This window comes from Mus musculus, chromosome 1 (genome assembly GCF_000001635.26).
Source record: "Mus musculus strain C57BL/6J chromosome 1, GRCm38.p6 C57BL/6J".
Taxonomy (NCBI): domain Eukaryota; kingdom Metazoa; phylum Chordata; class Mammalia; order Rodentia; family Muridae; genus Mus; species Mus musculus.
The window spans coordinates 60,995,706-61,012,083 of record NC_000067.6 but is presented as its reverse complement, the minus strand read 5'-3'; the positions used below and the strand labels follow the sequence as shown (position 1 = coordinate 61,012,083).

Genomic DNA, 16,378 nt, shown 5'->3' with positions numbered 1-16,378 from the left:
ATATAGACTAAAATCCTAAACTAAGCTGATGGCATATGTCTGTAATCCTAGCAATGCAGGAGGCTGAGGCAAGAGGATCAAGAATTCAAGACCAGTTGTGACTACATAGATTATAATGAAAGGAGGAAGGAAGGAAGGAAGGAAGGAAGGAAGGAAGGAAGGAAGGAAAATTTCTTATATTTGGAATTCAGCCCATCAAACAGGAAAAAAAAAAAAAAAAAGAACCCATTGGGTCCTAAGACTGAAAGGAGAAGTGGACACATGCCTACTAACCCAGAAGCGATCTCCAACTGATATCCAACTGATATCCATTCACAAATGAAAATGTAGTGTTCTCCAAGAGAGTCCCACTGATGAAACAAACTACTTGTAAGAGTAGCCTGCGTGTCCAACAGTAGATAGACAACAGAAAATGAGCTCAATGGCATCTGTGGAGGTTCCTTGTCTCATAATGTCATATCAGAGCACTTTTAAAATTTATCTTATTTTGTATTTTATTTTTCTCTCTTTTACCCTATATATATTATAGGTACTTTGCATATATGTTATGGCTTCTGATTTAGTGTTTTTATGTGAAAGCAAGTGAATGTGTAAACAAGTGAGCCTCTGACTCTGTATCTGTTTCTTGTGCCTTTTCTTGAGCTCCTTTCCATCTGTTTGTTTGTTTGTTTATCCAATTTAAATGTGTTAGTTTTATCCTATAATACATTTTATTTTCTTATTATTTCTTAGGAGTCTGTTTGTTTTTTAACGAGAGATAGAAAGTGGGTAGATCTGGGAGGAGAACTGGTAATAGAGATACTGTATGAGAAAAATTTATTCTCAATAAAAGAGGAATTTTTTAAGCAAATGAAACCATTGATATCTTCCATTGGTTAATCAGGTTGAATAAGAAAGCCAGGTCAAGGACAATTGTGTCAGCTAGTTGATTACAGAATTGGGAGCAGATGATGGTGATGGGACTGGGTGAGAGTGGGTGTGATTCTCCAAGCATTTCCACCATATTTTGCTCTAAACCTCTGAGAGATGAATCATGTGATAGTGAACTTTAATTGTTAATTTGACACAGCCTAGACTCACCTGGGAAGATAGTTTCAAATAAGGGATTGCCTACTTTGGGTAGATTTGTAGACATGGCTTTGAGATAGGTTATCTTCATTAACTGGTATGAGAAACCCCACCCACTGTGGGCAGTAGCATTCCCTAGACAAGGATCCTTGAACTGAGTAAGAGTAGAGAAATCAAGACAAGCACAGACTCACTTGTACAGTTGAGTATGTATGCAATTATTTCTCTCTGATCTTGAATAAGAATGTGGCATGATCAGCTGCATAAAGTTCCTTTCCTGACTTCCTTGCAATGTTGAACCACAACCAGAAACTATAAGTTAAATACCCCTCCTCTCCTGAGTTGCTTTTTGTTCAGAAGGAATTTTATCACAATAATAGAAATGAACAAACCATGACATCTTTATAAGCCAAGAATATGTATGAATTTCTGTATGAGGAGGTTTTGATACTAAGTTCTAGTCCCCTAATTGGTTTTTGATTTGTCAATAAAAAAGACTGGGAGCCAATTACTGGGCAGAGGTACAAGTAGGACTTCTGGGTCTCAAGAGGACAAGGAGATGCAGGGAAGGAGAGTGATGCTTCTTCTGCCATGCTTGGAGGAAAGGGGACATAGCAATTATGTAAGGCCCCTGGAAGAGCTAGGGCCTGTGGGGTCCGCTATAGGTGGGTGGCCAAGGACATAGAAGAGAGATGGAGATAATAAATTGGTAAGGGCATGCCTTTCCAGGGAGGTATCTGCACCCAGGAACTGTATGTAGCAGGCAAGTTAAGGTAACAAAACTGTCTGTGTGTCTTTTATCCACAGATTCAAAAGGAAGCCAGATTAGGTCTGGTTGCAATCAATCGATCAATTGGGTAGAACAAAAGGGAGTCAGAAGGAGACAGAGTTCATGCTGTGGTCCTGAGCAAAGGTGGTAGAGTGTTGTTTTTAAAACTACATACACAACTTTCTTTCACAAGATGATATTTATTTATTTATTCAATATTATTCTCACCTTCAAAGGCCACTTTCTTTTTTAATTATATTTTTATAAATTATTTGAGAATTTTATACCATGTGTTTGACCATATTCACTTTCCTGATTCCTCCCAGATCTGTCCCAACCTCCCTACCTACCTCCCTACCCACCCAACAGCATCTGCATATCTCTCTCTCTCTCTCTCTCTCTCTCTCTCTCTCTCTCTCTCTCTCTCTCTCTCTCTCTCCTCCCCTCCCTTCCCCTCCCTTTCCCTCCTCTTCCTTCTCTTCCCCTCTCCTCTCCTCTCCTCTCCTCTCCTCTCCTCTCCTCTCCCAATGAAGTGCAACTTGTGTTGAAGGACTTATTTGCTAATATATCTATTGCTCCCTTAGATTCCTCTTTTTGACTGGTGGTAGGAAGCATAAAATTGCTTCAAGACTATACACTAACTAGATAACTCCAAAAATGTACTACACCCAAGCCTGAAAATTTGATGTCTCTTCCATTCACCACCACAAATGATGGCCAAATATGCTGTTCAATATGCCGTACAAGAAAGTGTGCAACAATAATGTATTCCACTAATCAATACTACTGAACAACCCAAAGATGCTCAATAGAAACTCCCTCATATTGTGAGATCCCCAGAAGAAAATAGTTTAAAAGATTAAATTCTCCTCCAAGTTAAAGTTCAAATAATTTAACATCCAAATAATTAACAACCTTAATTTTTTCCTTCAGAAGTTATTGTTCCACACGGGCTCATATAGAGCTCAGGCTCAGATATCAGTAGAGCCTGGGTTTATTCAACCACTGCTGCCTGGACCTTTCTCACTGAGGAGAATACAATTTTTTTTGTTTCTTCCCATTAAAAAGACTCTGAAACATCCCAAGACTATCATGGCAAGAGCAATCTAGTCATAAACTTAGATCAATGCAAACACAAATTTAAAGAGAGGCCATCCAAGAGATCACAACACTGAATCTAAATATATCTTAGCATGGCCAAAGATCATAGCAATAAATCAATCATGGATCCTGAGGGGAAGGGGGAACCAAAGTGGGAAAGGTCTCAGACACAGCCCTGACAGGATGCCAATCAGTTGGTATGGGTACTTAAAGTTCATGATCATGAGCTCATAACCAGTTGGGAATACTTTTTGTGAGAACTTATAATGTCTGATGGGAAATCTAAGGGAATATTATCTCCTCTGCTGTAGATTCTGAGGACAGAATTATTACCCCCAAAGAAATTTTAGAAATTTATCATCTTTAAAGTTCTATCTCCTTCCCTCCTGTTAGGGCTTTTTTTTTTCCTTCCATTCCATCATCTAAGATATCAGGATTTCTCTGAAGGAAATATATTACCTGCTTCAGCTTAAAAAGCCAATTTCCTTCCATAGTCTTCATTCATCTTTTGTGGTATTTTGTAAAGAGAGAGCAAAATATGCTCTTCAAACCACCTCCATTTCTTCTAGTTGTCTTCAGAGAAAAGTTATTCCCAATGGCTGAGTGTCACAGAAGGAAATAGTCAAGTAGCCTTCTTGGCATTTGAGTCCATAATTAATTTAGTGGATTATTTCTTTAAAAAGTCATCTAAGAGAATAATCTCCTTACAATAAATAATCATTTCTTAGTTTTTTGAGAGGCTTCAATACACTTCCTCATTTCCAGTGTTTTTAGCTTGATGATTTTTAGATAATGTATATAGAAATGCAACCATGATTGAAATTGAGATACATAATACTTCTTCAACATCAGAAAATTTTTTCCTTATCATCTCTCTCAGCTTGATTCCAGGAAGGAATGATTTGCTTTCTATCAATAAAGTTTTGACTGTTATAGAATGTCATATAAATGTAATTATATAACAGAATATCTTTGATACCAAGTTTCTTTGAATGAGTCAGATGTTTTGTGATATTTTCATGCTATTTCATATATTAATTATTTCTTCTTTCACATTACTGGTATTCCAGTGTATATATTTTGCATAGTTTGTTTATTTATTTATTCAGCAGCTGATGAACATTTTGCTTATTCTTAGTTTTTACTCAACTATGAATAAACATTTGCATGCAAGATTTTGTATAGACACAAAATTTTCATTTCTTTGGGGAGGGGGGAGAAACTTGAAAGTGAAATTGCTAGATCATAGGGTAAAAGGATATTAAAGTTTCTAGGAAATTTTCATGCTGTCTTCCAAAATAATCTTACTACTTTAAATTCCTAATAGCAATGTAAGAGAGGTACAGCTGCTCTAAAAGGCCACCCCTGGGAGATACACTACTGTGTGCTTGGTACTATGTGACTGTGGTTTTAATTTACATTGGCCTGCTGTCAGATACTTTTTTCATGTGGTCATTGCCAAATGTAGATCTTTGGAGTACTTACTACATCTTGGGTCTATTTTTAACTGGACTGTTTGTAACTATTGATGTCTAAGAACTATTTATAAATTCTGGCAACATGTTAAATGTCAGATATATACATTAAAATATGTTTTACATGTCTATGACTTAATTTTTTAAATTTTACTTATTTTATTTTGTGTGCATATCAGTGTTTTACCTGCCTATGTCAGTGTACTACTTATGTGTTCCTGGTGCCCACAGAGGCCAGAAAGGATGTAAGATGTATGGACTTACAAAAGACTTTTGAGTCATCTTGTGGGTGCTGGTAATTGAGCCTGGGTCCATCTGGAAGAGCAGACAGTGTTCCTAACAACTGAGCAGTCTCTCCAGTTCCATTTTCTTAATAGTACCTTTCAAAGATCAAAAGTTTCCATCTATAAATTCTAATTTTTAGTTGTTTCATAATTTGTACTTAGTTCACTTAACTGCCCTGACAGAATCAGCCCTTGCTTACTAACCTACAAAATTTAGAGCATCCTACTCAAGGGACCCAAATCTTCATTTGTTCTTTTACTCAAGAAGTGTCTCCATGGCTGCTGTCTATCATTCAGGGATGGAAAAATGAGTATTATGTGGGTCAAAACTAGAAGTGTCCTGCTGTAAAAAGTTCCCTACACAAGAAATATAAGCAAAACGGGACAATTGTGTCTCCTTAGTGTCCCTCACCTGAAATAGCCCCTTGGAAAAAACACTGACACTGTCCTGTTCCTCCTATCAAAGCCCTACTCATCTTTGAAGGTGTATTCATGTGTCGCTTCTCCATTAGGACTCCTTCCTCTCTTGAATCTCCTGGCCTGTTCACTACTCAGTACTTCATTTCATTTAGCTTACCATTTCATAACCTCCTTGGACACTTGCTTTGTGTTCTAGACTGCCTAATCAAGATGTACATTCTTTATTCCCTATGGTATCTAATAGAGTGCCTTGGATACAAAGGAGTTTTTTCTTTGAATAAATAAAAAAACTGAAGCTCAGTGAGTGTGTGTGCGTGGTGTATGTGTATGTGTGTGTATATTTCTGTGTGTTTATGTGTGTTAGTGTGTTTATGCATGTGTAAGTGTGCGCGCATTCCACACAATGAGAACTAGGACCAAATGATGTATAAAGAAGCAGACTTTAGTTAAACATAGGAAGAGTTTGCTACTATTTGGAATGTTTATAAAATGAAATGGGTCCCTATGTCAGAGTAAAAGCTCTCTCCCTCAGTGAGCTCACCCAAAGCTCAATGTCTCTTTCAAGATTACTATGGAAACAATCCCAGCATTGACTAAGGGTTAGACTAAACAAGCCATCCATTTCCTCACTTTCTAAATATGCAACAGTCAGCCATTGATCATACAGATCCTTGATTGGCTGAGAGTTACTACAATTTCTTTTTATATCATTATTGACCCAAGGCTGGATTGTCCCCAAATGGCACTGGTCCTCTATTTTTTATGTTCACCAGTACCTTTACAGTATGGTATCCTAAATGATTCAGAATACTTCTTTGACAGGAGAAGTCTGAGAAAGCAAACATGAGCCAGAGCAATCAGGACATATCCAAACAAATTTATGCACAAGAAAATGTTTTGTGCATTTCTACTTAGCTCAGGAGCCAAGCGAACCAGTGGCTAGCCCAGAGCTGTAAGCCAGACTACATTATAATAGATGGTTAGGTAAGATGTTACAGCTGTTGTATAACGTTAGCATAAACTACAGAATCTGGTACAATTAAGCATTAGTGACTGATAGGAACCACTTCTCTTATAATAAATGCTTCCTGAAAAAATCCTAGTTTAATGTTAGTTAGAGGTGGTGAATTGTTTCTTATGTGAATTATGATAATAGCTGTGAAATTTTCACATCCCCTGGAACTTGGTTACAGGCAATTGTGAGTACCATGTGAGTGCTAGGAATTGAACCTGGGTCCTGTGAACAAATAACAGCCAGAGCTCTTGACTTCTGAGCACTGGCTCTATTTTCTTAACAGTACTTTTCAAAGAGCAAAAACTTCAATCTAGGAATTCTGATTTTTGGCTGTTTTCATAATTTATACTTGGTCTCACTTAATTGCCCTGACAGAATTAACCTATGCTTATTAAATTATGACCATCTGTAGATCCAGTTCCAGAGGAGCCTGTGCCCTCTTCTGGCTTCTGTGGGCACTGGGCATGCAGGTGGTACACAGACATACATACAGACAAAACATTCATACACATAAAATAAAAAACAATAATTAAAACAACTATTGACCAGCATTTTCCAGATGTGACAAAAATTTACAGGAAAAACATTTACAGCAGTTTTCTGGTCAGAGCAGAATGGAGAGCTGGTGGGCACTGGCTGTGGAACAGGGAGACTTGAAGTGGAGGCCAATCTTCATGAAGGGCTAGAAGACTTTTCTCATCTAGAAGGTGGCCTAGCACCTGCTGCCACCCAGAAACTCCCCCTCCTTCTCTTTTAATCTTCTTCACATTCTGCCCCCCCTAGGGTGTGTGAAGTGAGATTGGGTAGAAGATGGGCATTGACTTCTGGTCTAATTCTATTCTCTGTAGGAACAGAGACAAAGGGAGTCATCTGGCTCCCTTGGGCAATCTGTGAGGTTGGAATGGGAGTCTTTGGAGCATCTATAATTGGTGACAGTATTCTGTTCTGCTGAGCGTTGTAAATACTTTTCCTCTTGAACAGATCTGATGCCTGAGACTTAGCTCTTACTTGCATATAACTGATTACTTCAGACAGTTAAAACTCGGGACACTTAGACTTCTGTAATAATCTGCTTGAAATCCAGATTAGCATAATTGTTCCTTTAGGATGAGGAAACAGAATCAGACAGGGAAGAGAACAATGCGGAGGCAGTCTGATTATTTTAAATGACTCCTTTGATCCTTCCATCCCAAAAGGATTTGCTATCAAAGCCCTGGTTTGGAAACATTAGACCAGATCCAACCCGGGGCTGGAAGGCAGTCAGCGCCCTCATGTTCTGCATGTTAGCTCTCTTGGGTTTCTTTCTGCCGGAAGAATGATTCCCAGAAATAACTGTTTTTCCTGAGTGTGGCAAGAAACTAGATTCACACACCATAGCGTTTGATGTACATGAGGGCTGGAGGAAACTGTAAGGCACAAACCCTGTTTTCCATTAGAAGGAAAATTCTGACTTAATATAACTTAATTACGTCTAGACCATTTCCAAAAGCGATGAAGCAAAGGAACATTAGAAAACTAATGTCACCCTCTTTTAAAATTTTGGCAAACTCTACCAGAAGAAAAAATACAAAAACAAAGAATCACCTTATTCCAGAGCAATGAGACATAAGAGACAGGGTCACTTCTAGATTAAGCCACTAAGCCTATTCTTCATTCTCCTGTCTTGAGAGTGTGCTGAGTTGGGTATAGACTGCCCTCTAAGGATAGTTTTTCTCTAACAAATTAACTGGCAAAGAAATCACTAAGCCTATGGGTGCTCTTTGCAATAAAGGCAGTGCAGCTAGCATTGACAGAGTTAAGTTTATCTTACCCAAGGTACAGAAGTGCATGTTCCCTGCCCTTTCCCAGACAAGGAGACGTTCTCCCCAGTGGACTGATGTTAGAAACTCTGAGCAGAACTGGGGGACTCACATTTGGGACATGACCACTGGACATAGAGACAGCCTAAAGAAGATGATACCAGGGGCTCTCTTAAGAAAAGCCACAGAGTTTCAGAGGAGACCTGAAGAAAGATGCCATGATTCTTAAATATAGAAACCAGGGTTAGGAACAGAGGGGAGGATCCACTGGGGGTCCCTTTCCTCTTCCAAAGCTTTAGTGTTTCAGCCATGTGGTGTCCACACCCAGGAACCAAAGAGCTATGAATGCTTGTCCTTGGCTCCCTTTCCTAGTTTGAATCAGTCCAGGACCTCAGTCCAGGGAGTGATACCACGCACATGGGCCATCTCGCCTAAATTAAACTAACCTAGAAAATCACTCACAGACATACCTAGATATTTGTTTTCATGGTGACTTTAAATCTCACCAAATTGGTAACCTATGGGAAATGATCATGAATTAAACTGTAGGCCCTATGCTGAGCGGTGGTGGTGCACGCTTTCAAACCCAGCACTTGGGAAGCAGAGGTAGGCAGATCTCTGTAAGTTTGAGACCAGCCTGGCCTATAGAGTGAGTTCCAGGACAACTAGAGCTACACACAGAAACTGTCTCAGAAAACAAACAAAAAACTGTGGGTCCTAAATGTTAAGGTGTTATAAAAGGATGGTAGAAGGAGATTTGCCACAGAAGAGAGACTGTGTAGCAATGGGAGGAGAGACTGCTATGACATAGGCATAGGTCAGCATGTGCACAGTAAGAAAGTGGAGTCTCTCCTCAGGGCTACCGACAGTTTGGGTTGAGCTCAGTGAAAATGATTATCAAGCGTCAGCCTCCAATAGAGGAATGAATGTGCATTGGTTTGTGCCACACGAACAAGCAAGTCTGTGGTTATTTGCTGCGGCAGGCCTGGGAAAACCACACAAGGCTAATGTGAATGAGGAAGAGCGACAGGGAATCACAGCAGCTGTGTGAAGTAAGAGAGCCTGAGAGAAGCTGTGAGACAGGAGAACCACTTAAGGAAGAAGGAGGTGATACTCAGTAGCTCTCTCCATGCGTGCAGGAGGTCTTAATCATGAGAAAAGGGGCTTCTCCCTGCTGCTGGGAAGTTTGGCTGTGCTTCCAGAATGAACCTATCCCTCAAAGACTGGAGAAAATATGCTTTTCAGATGAAACTTGTTTCTGATGAGCTATCATTTCGTTGAGTGGACCTACAGCTACTTGGATTTTATACTAGGTATTTTCCTGCAATTTTTGTAAGAGTTTGGACAGCAGATGAGAATTTTAGCCCCAAGAAAGCATTTCTGGCGGACTCCACATTATTTCAATAATTATTGAAAAAAAAAAGAGTGCTACAATTTTCAGTCATAGACTACAATCACGTGGGATTATTATTATAAAACTAAACATAGCAGACCACAGAGAGATGTACTAAGGAGAAATCACATTCTAAGAGTGATGATCCTCATCAGAGAACATACAGAGATGTCATTGTGCTAGTTGTTGGCACCACAAAACTGTTTTTTCCATAAGAAATTGGAAAAGTTGTTTTTATTCCTGTTTCAACAGATGGATGTACCCAGAGAAAGAGAGTCAGACATCCATGGGTTTTGCCATCTCTACCCTCAGGGATCCTATTTCCCAGTGAACTGGACTGACCACTGCTTCTAGACTCTTGAAAATTTTACAAAACAATCCTAGGTCCTATCATGTTGAGGGTCCAAAGGGAAAAGGGATGATACAGACAGGGTTCTGATTAGAACATGTCTCCAAAATGACACAGCAGTGGCTAGACTGAAAAGCCAAGACAGAGAAGAGTCCTCATGGGTTGGCATCTGGGCTATTTATAGGCTTGATCCCAATCTGTCTCACTGCCACAGACAGAACATATGGCAAGGTGGTGAGCTGTTAAGATTCAGATACGGAAATCGGAAATCGGTAAGCACTAAGCAGCAAAGTAGAGAGAAATGAAACACGGCCTGGAGTGAAGGGCGTCCTCACTCACCTTCTGGTGGCTCTCACCAGCTTCCTCATCTTACCTGAAGCACAGACCCTAGAGGAGGAGATTAGATGTTGATACTGATGTGTTCACTCTTCTGGAAAATTTCGGATTCCCCAGTTCCTCTTTCCACAGAGCAAAGGTTAACTAACGGAGCCTGGGCACAGCCTGTCTTCTGTGGCACCAGGGGACATCTTAGCCACACAAGAAAAGCCTTTATTTATTTATTTATTTATTTATTTATTTAAATTGAGGAAGTTAAGGATTTGGATCACATAAGGCAGAAGTGCTCTTTTCTTTCCAGGGCTGTGATCTGAACTGAAAAGAAAACAGATATTACACGTACAAAACTCTATCCATCACAAGTTAAGACACCATACGTCAGACTCTTAGAAGAGTCTGTGTTCTGAGGCTGTGCTGGGGACAGGATAAGGGATAAAGCTAGATGATAGGGCACATTTTGGGATGACTTGGCCGTGGTTCCTCAGAAATGTGTAGAATTTTAAAAGATTACATGGGATGCAGAAGATGCTGAGGAGTTAGCAAGGAAATACAAGATGCTCTCACTCTGACAGAGCAAAAAGAATCTTTCCATTGTGCCCCTCTAGAAACACCAAGGCAGAGAGTCTGTGACAAAGAAAGACTAACACTAACAATTGTGGAAAAAAGAAAGTCAGGGAAGGAGTATCTACTGATACTTAGCAAGCCAGGTACTTTGGCAGGTAATTGGAACTTGAACCTATAGACATATTCTGTAAAGCCCGAGGCATACAACTGTGCATCTTTGCCAAGGGAGTCCACTGTAGCCTTGAGTGAGGCAAGGAGGTTGTCCTCCTAGAGGAATTCCTAGCCTGGTGTGTGAGCCCCCTCACCCCCAAACAGGAGAAAAATCCATTCATGCAGTGGGAAAGCTCAGGGTAATAGTTGTGGTTCAGCCTGGACAAAGAGAGCAACAAGATTGGGTAGCTAGGCATGAAAGTCAGTGTCTGAAGGAAGGAAGATGATGCCAGGTGGATTTCAGGCCAGGAATTGATCATATAATTAATGGACTAAGAATGTAAAAGTCAGGTTTGGTTTCCTAGTATCATATAAATAAAAGGATTACAAGCTAGAATAGTCCATGAACTGTGTGAGGTTCATGGCATGGATGTGAACTTACAGATTTCTGAATAGATGCAAGCACAGGTGTGTGTGTCTGTAGAATTGTGTAGACACACACATACACATGTAATATGCATTTTGGTTGTCCCAGTATTTATTCTTATAATACATCTACCTGTCTAGATAGATGCATATCTCCAATACTGTCCACCTTCTGGTCCTAGCAGCATGGAAATCCCAGCAGCAGAGAGAAAAGCTGATACATAGACATTGTCTGTCAAATGCATTTCTTACTGACTGCTAAGGATGGGTCAATTTTATTATCAAAACAGAGTAATGGTTGGGAGATACAGATCAGTGGACTCGAATACTAGACATTCTGACTTCAATCCCATTATCATGAAAACTAGGTCTGGTGACTCATGCTTGCAATACATCATGATACTCACAAGGTAGAGGCCAGAGAATCAAAAATGTAAGGTTATCCTTAGCAACTTTGAGGGCCAGCCAAAGCCACATGAGACCATCTCTAAACAACAAAATAGAATAATAATAACATTTTTACCCGTTTAATGAAATAAGCAACCATGACACCATGAAGCTACAAATGAACTCATGAATAAGTTGAAATGTGAGGAACAGAGGACTTCAAAATATTCTCTCACAAAGCATATTTATTGGCTGTTCAGGAGCAGAATCCCTTTACAATGGAGAAGCTTGACAGGAGATGAAAACAAACACTGGCAGTTACTTGGCAAACCAAAATGTGAGCCGCCCTATAGGGCACAACACCACTTCTGTGTTATTTCTGCTAAAGACGAGTAACCTCATTTCATTCATGAAGAAACATCAGCGTGACCCCCCACAAAAGGAACATTCTACAAAATAATGGTGTGTGATCTGCAAAAGGGCCCAGGCTACAGGCTGAAGAGAACTGTCTAGACTGAAGAACACTCCCGAGACAGGTCAATCGAACACAAAGGGACATCCCCAGCAGAACTTACAGCTCCTACATACATCCTAGAAGCCAGGGGAAGATCTTGAATGCAGACCAAAGACTAGAGGGTAGTGACATATCAGTGTTAATTTTCTGATATTGGTGACTGTCAAGTTATCAAGAGTGCAGTCTTCATTTCCATAGGAAATAGGCACCATTCTGTGGGGCCAGGAGGTCAACGCAGAAACTAACTCAGGCACAGAGCGTGCTGTTTCCTGTGCTTCTGACTCTTTTATAAGCTTGTGAATATTTCAGAGTCTAAAAGGGGAAAAACGAGACAAAGGGAGCAACTATCTTATGTAGCACGAAAGGTCATTGGAGAGCAAGGGCTAATTTGCATATGGTAGCTAAGGTCATCACTTCTTCACCCCCAGAAAACACAGCAAGGTTATAGCCCATTGCTGCACACAAGTGCTTAGCCTTTACTTTGTATTATTGCTAACATCTTTTAGCAAGTGGCTCCTCTTTAAGCCAGATTTTATTTCACAGAAATTTTGTTCTTCAAGAAGTCATTGTTAGGTGTTCGTGTTGGGAATGGGGATCCTTCAAGGAACAGAGTAAAGCACCTTCACCCTCACACAGAAAGGACCGTCCAACTTGGGGAATGCCCTAACAAAGCCAGTCAGACTGCCCGGGTCATCTGAAGAGAGAGAACACCATACTTGATTCAAATTACACGTTCAGTACTGTACTGTACATAGCCAGCATTACACATGCTTAACGTAATAACTATATACTGATGCACAGCTCACTTTTAAAGTAAACTGTAAGTAAGCAACTATAACTTAAAACTATGATGCAGCCATATTTTACTTAAAGTTTGTGAGTTTTTTTGTTTTTTGTTTTTTTATGTTGCATACACATTGGCTGCTCCAGAAGTCTTAGGCATACAGACAGGAAAGTAGAGAAAATGGTCCAGCTCAGAGCAGTCATATGCTCTTTACACTTCAGAATCCTTCCAACTAACTCATATTCTAAAGAAGGCTATCTTAAAGTGCTAGGGCTGACTTCCAGGCTGCATAGTTTCTAGGAGAGGGAATTCTGTCTTGGCCCTACTGTACTTCCCAGATCCCAGAGACCAAAGCAGCAGCTTGTCCCAGGCATCTCCCAACTCTGGGACTCCAGCGTAGCCTGGAGTGCTGCTCCAGGGGGACTACTTCAACCTGTCAAACCCAGAGAGAGCAAAGTGTGGCTGTAGTCTGGCAGCCACCACCCAGAAACCGCAGCTTTCAGGCTAAATAGATAATTCATTCTACCCCAGGAGAATGTTTGCCCATTAACAGAGGGTTGCTTTCCTTGCTTGCAACTTTAATATGATCTACAAAAATAGCTAAGCTTGTGATTAATAGCACCATGGAAACACAGATAATAGTAGAAAACACCACAGCAAAATTAATTTGCTTTTGTTTCTGAGAAATGTTTACTACCACTAATATCAACATAGTAAACCATATTAACTGAATTTAGATGTCTTTTCTGGAAAAAATTACTTTGGCAGGGAGAATATGGGAACATCATATCTACTAATTTTTTTTTTTTTTTTTGAGCAACAGGGGTGGGAGGGAATGTAGGCTGAGCTTCCTATTTGGAGTGGCAGCAGGCTGCCAAGTAGACATGTGGACATATCTTTAAGGGGAAATTTGAAGGCAAGAGCAGGCATCTAAGCCCTGAAGCAGTGATCAGCTAGAGTCTAGGAATTGGAAGAGAGCATGTTGGTTCTAATGCATGAGTTCGATAAAGTATATACATCAAAATCGCAGAAACACAAGCGCTTCTGTTGTGAAGCATCTCCCTCTACTGTCTGATTCTAGAAAGAATGCTGATCTCCATGGAAAGAAAATGGAATCTGAAAAATGAGGACAGATGGTGGCCATTGGCTGCCTGTGTGCTTTACAGATTCATACCCTTGGCATTTTTTGTAAAAAAATGCTGGAGATATGTTTGTTTTCCTGGCCAGTGCATAGCTAGAATCAGGCACGGAGAGAGGGGCATTCTATCCCAGTGAGGTCTGTTTGTTGAATATATATGAGCTGGGTCTTCCTTAAGAAGGGGTTCATCTTAAAAGGACTCAGCAAACCCAGGGCAGTCTGCTGAAATTCTGAATGACTGATAGTCACTGATCCAGACAAACAAAACACCAGCAGAATGTTGTCTGTAGTTAAATCAAGTCAGGTGCCCTGTGGTCCAGAAAATAGAAGAATTTCTCCATTCAAGTTTCAGGGGAACTAGTCCATGCGTTTCCTCTGTGGGTCCGGGTGTTCCAGCTTATGAGGTCACACCTGTAACAAAACATTCAACATGAGTTGAGTTCCTTCCCAACAGCTTTCTGCTTTTCCTTGTAGTGTACACACACACACACACACACACACACACACACACACACACACACACACCAGTCTTCAGGTCCTTATTTCCCATGAAGTTTTGCTCATTCCACTCTTGATGTGAGGACTGGACATTATCTGAACTTTGAACCATCCATCACAGGGTCCAGATGCAGTCAAGTAAGACTCTCATGGGTATGTGTTGACTGCTTCAGCACTGTAGTGCCACGTGACCCCCCCCCCCATCCCTGTCCCCACTTTCCTGCCTCTGGCTTTACCTGAAGACATGAGAACAGCTTTAGTTGGAGGCCAGTTCAGGGAGCACGGAGAGATGCTCTCTGCATCCAGCTCCCAACTGTTGGTAATGAAACCAGTGATTAAGCACCCCATACCCTGTCCTTCATAGAAAAGAAATTATGGGAGGTCTCTGTACAGTTGACAGAGGTCCCATTAAGGCAGACCTCCAGAACCTAGCACCAACACCTTGCCTTTTCTTCTTGCCCCGTCTCTCTTCCCTCCCCCTTTGCCACTTCTCCCTGGGATCACCACTCCAGTGAACTATTTACACCCAAGTCCTTATCATAAGCTCTATTTGAGGGAATCCAAACTAAGATGCAATGCGTTATTATTAAGACAGTGATTGGGGTGAAGTATGCTGTTGTTGTTTTCAGGAGCAAAGTAATCAAATAAAAGTGATTGCAAGAGCCAAAGCTGTGATCTTAACTCTCTGGGAAGGAGCCACTGACAGTCTGGACCTCAACTCCAGCTATCTAAAGAGAGAGCAAAGACTAACAGTGCAAGGCCAGACCCTCATCCATGCAGTGATTCCATGACAATCTATGTGTGCCGCTGAGCCATTGAGTGGTAGCAAGAATGTGGTAGCTTCTGTTTCTTTTCCTGTCCTACGTACATCATCCTACCCATGGGTGCAAGATGTGTAAAATTTTCCACAGTGGGTGTTTCAAGCTCTCTGGATATTCCTCAGATTTGACAGTACTCCCCACTAACTCTCCATGCACTAGGCAAAAGCTCCACCAAAGTGTTCTAACCTTGTACATTTTTCCAAACAACTGAGTGCTTTCATGAACTCCCCCTCCCCCCAGAATCCACCTAAATCTCCCTTCCCAGCCTCATCTAAAATTCTCATCACCCACACGGTACCTCACTCAGAAGCTTGCATTTAAAGGATAGTCAATAAATGACCACAACCTGGTTTCATGAACTTTACAAGGAAAAGCCAGATACATCTCTGAAAATCACCTTGAAACAACTGTTAACTATGGATTTTTTTTTTTTTTTTTTTTTTTGGTACTTGGATTGAACCTAAGACCTCATGCATGGTAGGCAAGTGTTCTACCAGTGAGCTGCATACATCTCAATCTCCTTTTTAACTGTTTGTCTGGAGGCAAGGACTCATCAAGTGGCTGAGCCTGGCCTTGTGCAACTCATTCTGTAGCCCAGGCTAGGCTTGAATTGCTATCCTCTTACTCCAGTCTGGGCCTTGTTGTTGCTGCTGCTGCTACTGTTGTTGTCCTTTCCTTTCCTTTCCTTTCCTTTCCTTTCCTTTCCTTTCCTTTCCTTTCCTTTCCTTTCCTTTCCTTTCCTTTCCTTTCTTCCCTTCCCCCTCCCCATCTCTCTGATAATCTTGAGACAGTATCTTATAAATCACAGATGGGTCTCTAACTCACCACGTAACTGAAAATGCCTTTGCCCTTCTGACGATCTGACCCCCAAGTGCTAGGATTACACATGTGTAACACCGTGCCCATTTGTGTAGTACTGGGATGGAAACCAGGGCTTCATCTATGTTACACTAGCTGAACTCCATTCTTTAACCCTGATAATTTACTAAAACCAATTCACAAACATAATTTTTAATATTCTACAGAGTACATAAGCCCAGTTAAAGTGAAAATTCAGACTTTCACATAAAATACTAAAATTATCCTT

At 40.7% G+C, this 16,378-nt stretch overlaps 1 protein-coding gene across 4 annotated transcripts in view; it reads right to left on the bottom strand.

Moving 5' to 3' along the window:
* Positions 1–11,761: 11,761 nt before the first annotated feature.
* Icos (inducible T cell co-stimulator) overlaps positions 11,762–16,378 on the bottom strand; it is a 39,550-nt gene continuing 34,933 nt past the window's right edge. For 3 of the 4 annotated variants that reach the window (XM_006496138.2, XM_006496139.2, NM_017480.2), the window contains one exon: positions 11,764–14,383. In XM_006496138.2, the coding sequence (XP_006496201.1) occupies positions 14,370–14,383 (14 nt within the window). In that variant the 3' untranslated portion in view covers positions 11,764–14,369. Of the gene's footprint in view, positions 14,384–16,378 lie in introns of all 4 variants that reach the window. The other variant, XM_006496140.1, reaches the window with a different exon arrangement.